The following is an 8851-nucleotide window of genomic DNA, read 5'->3' on the forward strand; positions in this document are numbered from 1 at the left end:
CAGATCAGGATAGAGTTCGCCTCTTCAAGGCCTATATCATACCTGTTTTGCTATATGCCTCAATAATATATGCACATGTTCCCGACAGCCGGCTCCACCCAATAACCACATGTTTTAACAAAATACTCAGATCGACGCTCGGTAAATACAGACATGTCACCAACATCCAGCTACACGAACTCGCAAACACTGACTCACCAAGAACACTCATCACACAGTACCAGGGTTGGGTCATTACACGTAGAATATTATTTTTCTACATACACGTAGAAAATAATGTATAGTATGTAGAATATGTATAATATTTACGTAGAGTATGTAGAAAATTAAGCCTAACATTGTCAAAGAAATATATTGTATTTTAAGTGAAATAATGTATCTTGAGGTTTGTTAAAATATGCACCTCATTAAAATGGAATAATTTATGTTTATACAATTGCACATAATAGCAACAGACTATTGAATGCAGACCAATCAGGGCATAGGAGAGACACATCAGTTGTTTCAAAATGGCTGGCAGGCCAAAGCATTCATTGTGGAGTGACCTGGGTTTTAAGTTGCTCAAAGAAAACAACAAGTGTGTTGCATTTTGTACTGTGTGTCAGAAAACTTTAAAAAATACTGCTGCAAAACGTCTAGAATCACACAGGTAAGAAAATAATTTTATTGATCTTTAGTACTTAGTTAATATGATATTTATAACCTAAAAAAGCAAGAACTAAACTAGGCACTTATTGCACTAACTGCATATGTATTGTTAATATAATAAATAATTATGAAACTTGATTATCATTAGGCCTACAACACAATTTTATGTCAAGTGAATAATTAATATCTATCTTTAGTTTACTTAATATGATGTTTATAACCAAAAAAGTAAACAAGATGTTCTAACAACAAACTATTAATGGTATAATTATAACAACTTAATTTTTATTATATTACAAACTACATTTGATTTGTATTTGTTTGAGGTTTATGTCATTTTGATAACAGGTAGCCTACAATTAATATAATGTATATTTATTTAGATTTATTCTAACATGCATTCATACATTGATTAAGAAATATAGAGTTAACAGAGACCTAAGGTCATTCATTAGCTTGCCTACAAAACGTGCTTATTTACATGATAAGGACATTGTACAATGCATTTGGAAATTACTTTCAAAGCTTACAAACCTGATTTCTGTTTCAGGAATGTATGCCGCAATGTAACCTCTACAGCGGTTTCCTCTGCATCACAATCTGTTCAACCACACACAATTAAACGAAGACACAAAGTTAGTGATGATGATGATGATGATCCTGTATTTGGCCTTTCCACTCCTAGTGAATCTACGAGTTTCATTGTTGCAACTACAAGCCAAGGATCCTTATCTACAGGTGGCTTACAGTACAAATCTCATGAATATAATTCACTAACCAAAGTTCTAGGCATTCCCACAGTCACAAACACAAACCAACACTCTTTCACTGCAGGCGACTCCCTGGTGATTCCATACCAGAGGTTTCAGAAGGAGTACATAAATGTATTGAGCCCCCAAAGTTGATGGAAACACACACAAACGCGACACAAGAAAATTTGGATTATAAGAACCGGACTTTTTTTGATAAAATATCAAAAGCAGAGAATGAAATTGCCAACCGTGCACTGGGGAAACTTATATTTGGATGTAACATTCCTCTTAGTGTTGTAGACTCTAATCATTTTAAAAATTTTGTCAAGACTTTAAGACCGTCATACAGGCCACCAGTTCGAAAAACACTTGCAACAACCATTCTTGATGCAGAATATGAAGAGTGCAGAACTTCTTTAAAGTTTGGTGAACATTCTGTTCTGCTCATCGATGGATGGAAGAATGAGGCAGCCAACACAAAAAACATAGCTGCTATGATACATAATGCAGCAGGTGACATTGGATTTCTTGATGCTTGGGATCTGTCGGGAGAGAGTGAAACAGGAAGTGCTCTAAAGGATATTGTTTCACAAGCAATTGTATCTGCACGTGATCTTTACAATACAGAATTATATGCTGTATGTTCGGACAATGCTGCCAATATGATGAAAATGGGTAAAATAATAGATTTGTGGCACATTACATGCAATTCACATACTGGTAATCTTCTTGCAAAAGAGCTTGTCCCACCCCAGCTGGCATCAAGAGTAAATACATTGTTAAAAGCTTTCACTTCAGCTGATCAAGAAGTACGTCTCCTTGCATATGGTGGACACCGGATAACACTGGCATGTGAAACACGATGGTGCAGCAATAGAGATGCATTCCTTTGTCTGCAGAAAAATCTACCAGCAATGAAAAAGGTGGTTGGACAGGGTGTATCAATTGACCCTGCTGCTCTTCAGCTGATGTTTGATGACAACTTCATGAAGCAAGTTTCAGATGGCATCCAGCTGTTTGACCCTGTTTGTACGTTAATCAATAAGTGTCAGCAAAGCAAATTCAGTATTGCTGACGCTGCAGAAGAGTGGATGCAATTACGGTTGCCAGATGGATACATCCAACTCCAAAAAAATGTCGAAAAGAGGCGTGAGCAAGCACTTACCACATATGGCTTAGCAGCAAACTTCTTGCACCCAGTCTACCTAGGGAAGAGGTTTTCTGCAGAACAGCATGATGAGGTATGTACCCAGGAAGTGAATAAATTTAAGGAGGGCTGGGTTGAGAGACTCTGAAGGAAAGGAGGAGGGTGGAGAGATTGGTGAGGATATAGCCATGTTTTGAATGGAGAGGGATCATGGGGAAGCTAAGAGACAGATCGGTAAGAGGGCACTACAAGGGAAGGAGGGGCAATTGTTGGACGATCCATAGGCAGAGAAGGAGAACAGAGAGGAAAGAACTCAATGCTGGTTAGAATGGTGAGAGAGTGGAATGAGCTGGGGGACGAATCTAGGGGTTGGAGCATTCAGGAAAAGTAAGGGTAGAGGGAGGGAAAGAGAGAGGACAGATAAAGTGAACCCTGGAAAATACGGTAGCCCAAATGCAGTTGTAAATTATGTTGTTGTTGTTGTTGTTGTTTTCTTGTTGTTGTTGTTAACATTTGAAATCTTAACTGCTTCTAGTTAGCCACACAAATTAATCTGTTGCAGGTGGAGGAGTTCTTGCTTCAAGAACTTGATGGGCAAGGACTGGATGATCTAGCAAAATTCAAGAGTTCTACAGAGCATAGTATTTTTCAGTTACTTAGAGAGAAAGGTGTTGTTAATCCATCATCTTTCTGGGGGCTTGCTCAACGAAAACATCCAGAAATAAGCAAACTAGCAATTAAGCTCTTGAATATCCCAGCCTCATCTGCACAACTAGAGAGGGCATTTAGTAATTGGTCGTATGTCCACTGCCCCTTACGAAACAGGCTTACATTTGAAAGGTCAAAAAAGTTGCTGCATGTGTACCATACGCTGAAACTTCGAGATGTCCCATCTGATGAATATTGACTGACTTGATAAATGGAAACCAATCCTACTCTCTAGTTTTATTGTACTAAAGAATATTAAATATGTAATTTTAAACATACAAATTCTAGTTTCCAGGTAAATATGTAGTCTGTATGATGTTAATAAACATAATTTTCTACGTGTAGACTATGTAATAAATCTCAATATTCTACATGACGTACTCTACAGTAGAATATACATGTAGATTACTTATTTTCTACGCGTAATATTCTACTGACCCAACCCTGCACAGTACATAAACAAATTTTTCCGAAAAACAGCACAACACCCGTCACAACTCATTCAAAACATAGGAATTCACGAAATAACACGCCCATACCCCCATAAATTAATAACAGACTACCACCCAGGAAGGCCACTCTGACTGGGCAAATTTTATTTCCAGAAGAACCTGGACACCAACCATAGTGCCAGTGATGTGATTGTAAACGATCGCCCACCACAGTGTCGTTGTTGTAAATATATTTTTGTAAATATATTTTTAGTAATTATAAATTGTAAATATCTATGAAAATAATGTGTTTTAAATTTTTCTGTAAATAATGTACTTATCATAAGCATCTTTAAATAATGTACTTATCATAAACGTCTGTAAATAATGTACCTATCATAAGTGTCTGTATATAATGTCATTATCATAAGCGTTCCTATATGTGACAACATCCCATTGAAGAAACATTGAGCCAAAGGCTCCAAAAAAACTTAACAAAAGGTTTTTTAAAATTTTCCTTTTATTTATAACTCAAGTAAACTAAATTATAACATAATACAATTACTGTGAATATTCATAAACATACCCTGACAAAGGAGCACTGTGTGCTGGAATGTCAATTATAAATGTACCAAACTTGTAAAATCTAAAAGAGCATGTGAATAAACAACTTATTAATTGTAATTGTAATTAATCCAAAGGTTGATGGATCGAATCCCGGTCGCTGAAATTTCTTTTGTACTTGTAAAAATAATTATGGCGCGCACGACACTTCAAAAGTAATAAATATATTTGAATTAATGAATGCAAATAAAAGTAAATTTATTAATTAAATTGTAGATTTCATTTCACTCCTTCTTTTTACCCATACAAAATAGTGATAATTCAATAAAAATGATTAAATTATATTAACAAAAATATGCAGAGGTAAATTTTATCATACAAAACATAGAAAAATTTTAAAAAAATTCTTCCTCAAAGAATATAATATTTTTGATGCCTAAATGGTTTGGTTCCAAAAACCTTTTACCGCTCAGTCTCAGGCCGAATATGATATTTCATTTTCTTGGATCAATCATTTCATCAATGTATTGTTATGACGTTGTCACGTTAAACTATCGTCCGTAAACCGACTTTACAGACAACCAATTCTTTTTTGTTTGTTAAATTAATTACTACCCTGTGTTTACTATTGAAAATGTATCAGTTTTAATATCAGTAACATGAATTTTAATATGCGTGAATCATTTTTTCATTACTTGTAATAATTAATTTTGTTTATTTATTTTGCATTGTATTTTGTAAGTTGTTTACCATTTTATTGTTTAATGTATTTTATTTAGGTTAGCTTGGTTATGTATGTTTGTTTTATTGTACCTTTACATATAATCCTACAAAGTGTTGTGGTTAAGTGGTGGACAAGGCGGCAGGCCTTAAATTCGCCACTTAAAATAAGTCGATTAATAAAATAATAAATAAACATCGATGCAACGAAAAAGTTCACCAAACATTTGCATTCTAGACTGTCATTTAATGACAACGGGAAGTTGTCTGGTCCCTTATAGTGATGGTTTTCGTTGCTCTCGGTGACAACATTCTTTCGTTTAGGGACTTAGGAGATTCTAAGTCGTAAATGACTTGAATCGGCAATTTTGAACTACTTTTTTTTTTCTCAAGGAGATAAAATAATACGTAGAGACCGAATAAATTCGCAGAATAGTTTCTCATGTGCAATTGGCTCTTAGTTCATCTGGAGGACTCTAAGGACAAGGAGAAACAATTATCTAAGGAAGGGCCGAATCGCATGCTACCCAGTTGAGACGTCTATTGAGTCAACAGCCAATGAACTGGTAACATTTGCCCACGTATACAAGGTACTGTGGAGTCTATCTTAGAGACAATTAACCCCGTTAATAGTTCATATTCCTAATAAAAAGAGACTATTAAATTCGCGTGTTACAGGCCCTCCAGGATAGACTGCACAATCCTCTGCAACCTCGGACAAACTTCATCTGTTCACTGGCTGCTGACTTGTGAGGCGTCTCACCTGGGTAGTTTGTAAATCAATACTTCTTTGACTGAGGGCCTCTAATTGGCCAACATTTATCTATATTAGAGGTAAACCAATTGCAGAAGAAGCACAATGGTATAATAATTTTAATTTTAGCGAATAACAAAATGAATTTGCTAAATTTTCCGTACTCTATTAATAATATATCGGTAGAGACCGGAAAAATTCGTGGTTTCATTTCGCGATAGGTTAGAATCCAAATGTGTAACTGTTTGCTGCTTCAGTGATTGGACCACAGGTTTTCTGAAGGACTCTGTGCCAATGAATAATCCTCAACGAAAGAAGTATCGAATAAAAAGTATTCTAGTTAATAGTTGTCACGAGTCATTAGCCAATGAGCAGATGTAATTTGTCCGAGTGCATAGAGGATCTTGGAGTCTATCCTGTAGTTCATTGAATTCGCGAATTTTTCCGGTCCCTATATATCGGTCCAAAACAATCGCTTGGGGCAGGTAATGTTAGGAGGAAATTTTTGAACTACAATAAAATAAGCCGACGGTTTCTTTTTTGTCATTAGCGGCTGGCAGCATGAGGATACAGTGTCTTTTTTTTTGGACGGGCCATTCAGGATGCGTTTACTTCCTAAAAAAATAAAGAGCTAAATCGTGTGATCAACAGTAGGCGTGTACCCGAAACAAACTCGACCAATTGGAAAACACAGACGATGTTACAAAGTTTCAACACCCAGGTAGTCTCGAAAACTTTTTGCGATGATTGTATGCTCTCGAAAATATCACTAAAGTTTACAGGAAACACGTAAATGCATGAGTGAGCATTGTTTTCACGCCGTAGGATAGAGGTCTGAGCATATCATGTAAATACAAAGAAAAAAATCCGTACGTTTAAAATATATTCCTTTAGAATCCAGTTCCCAAGAAATAGTTTGTAATGCTACAAGAAAGATATTTAAACTTTGTACAACACATAGCTATGTTTATTTTTTCGCATATATGAAATACGTATTATAGATAATTCTTAGTATTTCTTACGAAAATAAGCGCATAATTTTATATTTTCTTTGATATTTCATTTAAGCGTAATATATTTAAAACAAATGGAAAAGATAATCGAATATTTAACCATTTGAATTCATTTATTGTATCATGCTTATTATGTGCGCAGTTAAAACTGAAAGGCTATTTAGGAAACGGTTTACACATTTCTTTAACTATTGGAAGTACTGGGACAACACAAAGCATAAATGCCCGGGTAAGAATCTGAACCCAGAAGTACTGCAAAAAAATTTTGTAGTGTTACAGTTGTTTTCTTGTAAATGTACTAATGTACAAATATATTTATTTTTACGTGAATATTTCTGGTCTATTTACAAAAGAATAGGCGTTACTTACTCATAACTAACTACGATAGTTGTGCAGAATATGTGTTTAGAAAAAATAAACATTTACCTCTTAATTTTTTACATTCAATTTATCGCACCGAAATGCATAAACATATAGTGAGCGCCCTTTTTTCGTAGAGTGTTCGAGCGCAATGTATTTCCTTTATTTACTGAGCAAATGTAGAGGCACGAAAATATTAATTTATATACGCGCTAACGTCAGACACTTGTACCTGCTAGTGTAAAACATCAGTTATTGAGTCGCGGTTTGTTAAACAGCAGTTAGAATAAAATTCTTCCCAGTCGAACTAAGGACAAATGCAACCAAATAAAAAAGCATTAAGGCTAAATTAATTATAGTAATATTGTGAAGTCTATCTTAAACAGCTATAGGCACCAAGAACAAATAACTAGCGTGATTCTTCCTACCAAATATTTTTTTTTAAATAAAATAAAAAGAATTTTTAATGCTTCAAAACTGTTGGTTTGCATATATTTTACAGTGGTTTGTTTCATATATATTTACTATTTAGCTGTGGTTATGTTGTCTTAAACTGATTGTTCCTAGCTCTCAGGTTATCTGTGTCAAACAGTTAATGTTTGTACACGACCGTCTGTCCATCACCCGTCCGTTTGTCACCCATCCGTCCGTCACCCGTCCATCTGTCACTCATGTGTCACTCGTCCGTTCGTCACCCGTCCGTTCGTCGCTCGTCCATCACCCATTCATCTGTCACTCATTGGTCACCCGTCCGTCCGTCACCCGTCACTGTCACTCATGTGTCACCCGTCCGTCCGTCCCCCATCCGTCCGTCAATCATTCGTCACTCGTCCCTCACTCGTCCGTCCGTCCGTTACTTGTCCGTTAATCACCCGTCCATCAGTCCACAAGCCGAGCTATTCACAATTATCTGCACATCTATCATAATATTTTTCTACTCGAATGCTGCCAAAAACCTTTTGCTGCCTTATTTTGGAGGAAATTCCTTTTGTAAAGGTTTACCAGTTTGACAAATAAACAAACTTAAAAAAACCTTCTAAAATTAAAATAATGTTTTTTTTTTCAGACATTTTTGATGTTATAATTTCATTCGTCCGTCCGTCGAAAGTTAAAGCTTGCCAAGGTTCTGACATACCGGATGGAGGATGGAATTTTTCGGGCCATCTTATTGGCTAAACGTCACGTGGTTGACGTACGATGAGACGGATCATGGTGCGTCCAGTTTTAGGCATACGTTAAGTGATAGAAAGGTGTTAAATTCGCGTTGTATGTCACAGAGAAACCTCAAGAACGGACAAAGAAATGAATACACAAACATTTATAAATGCAAGCTGTCTATGAATTTAACTGTTGACGTCATTTGATTTTAAGGCTTGGTTTTTGTATGTTTGTGTATTGATCGTTTTGTCCGTTCTTGAGGTTTCCGTACGACATACAGAGAAAACCAACAATGGCTTATGTGCACTTAAACATTTTAAATGAACTCCTTAGAGGTGTACACAAATAAGTCTATGGCTGTTTTTCGTTGGCTGCGGTCGCATTTTACCTTCCGTCAAGATAGCATGCCATTAAGTCATTTGAATTTAAGTAATGCTTCAATTTTATTTCTTGTTGTTCGTTACGTTTCATAACTAGAGACCTGAAAACATTCGCGAATTCAATGGTCTACAGGATAGACCCCAAGATCCTCTATGCACTCGGACCAATTACATCTGCTCATTGGCTACTGACTCGTGACAACTATTTACTAGAAT

At 35.8% G+C, this 8851-nt stretch overlaps 1 protein-coding gene across 1 annotated transcript; it reads left to right on the top strand.

The window, feature by feature from the left end:
- The first annotated feature begins 1519 nt into the window (after nt 1-1519).
- On the top strand, nt 1520-3619 carry LOC134540627 (uncharacterized). Its single transcript, XM_063383474.1, has 2 exons — nt 1520-2641; nt 3110-3619. Exons 1-2 carry the CDS (start codon nt 1553-1555, stop codon nt 3452-3454), a joined length of 1434 nt encoding a protein of 477 aa, XP_063239544.1. The 5' UTR covers nt 1520-1552; the 3' UTR covers nt 3455-3619.
- The last annotated feature ends 5232 nt before the right edge of the window (nt 3620-8851 follow it).

Source organism: Bacillus rossius, chromosome 17, assembly GCF_032445375.1.
Source record: "Bacillus rossius redtenbacheri isolate Brsri chromosome 17, Brsri_v3, whole genome shotgun sequence".
NCBI lineage: Eukaryota > Metazoa > Arthropoda > Insecta > Phasmatodea > Bacillidae > Bacillus > Bacillus rossius.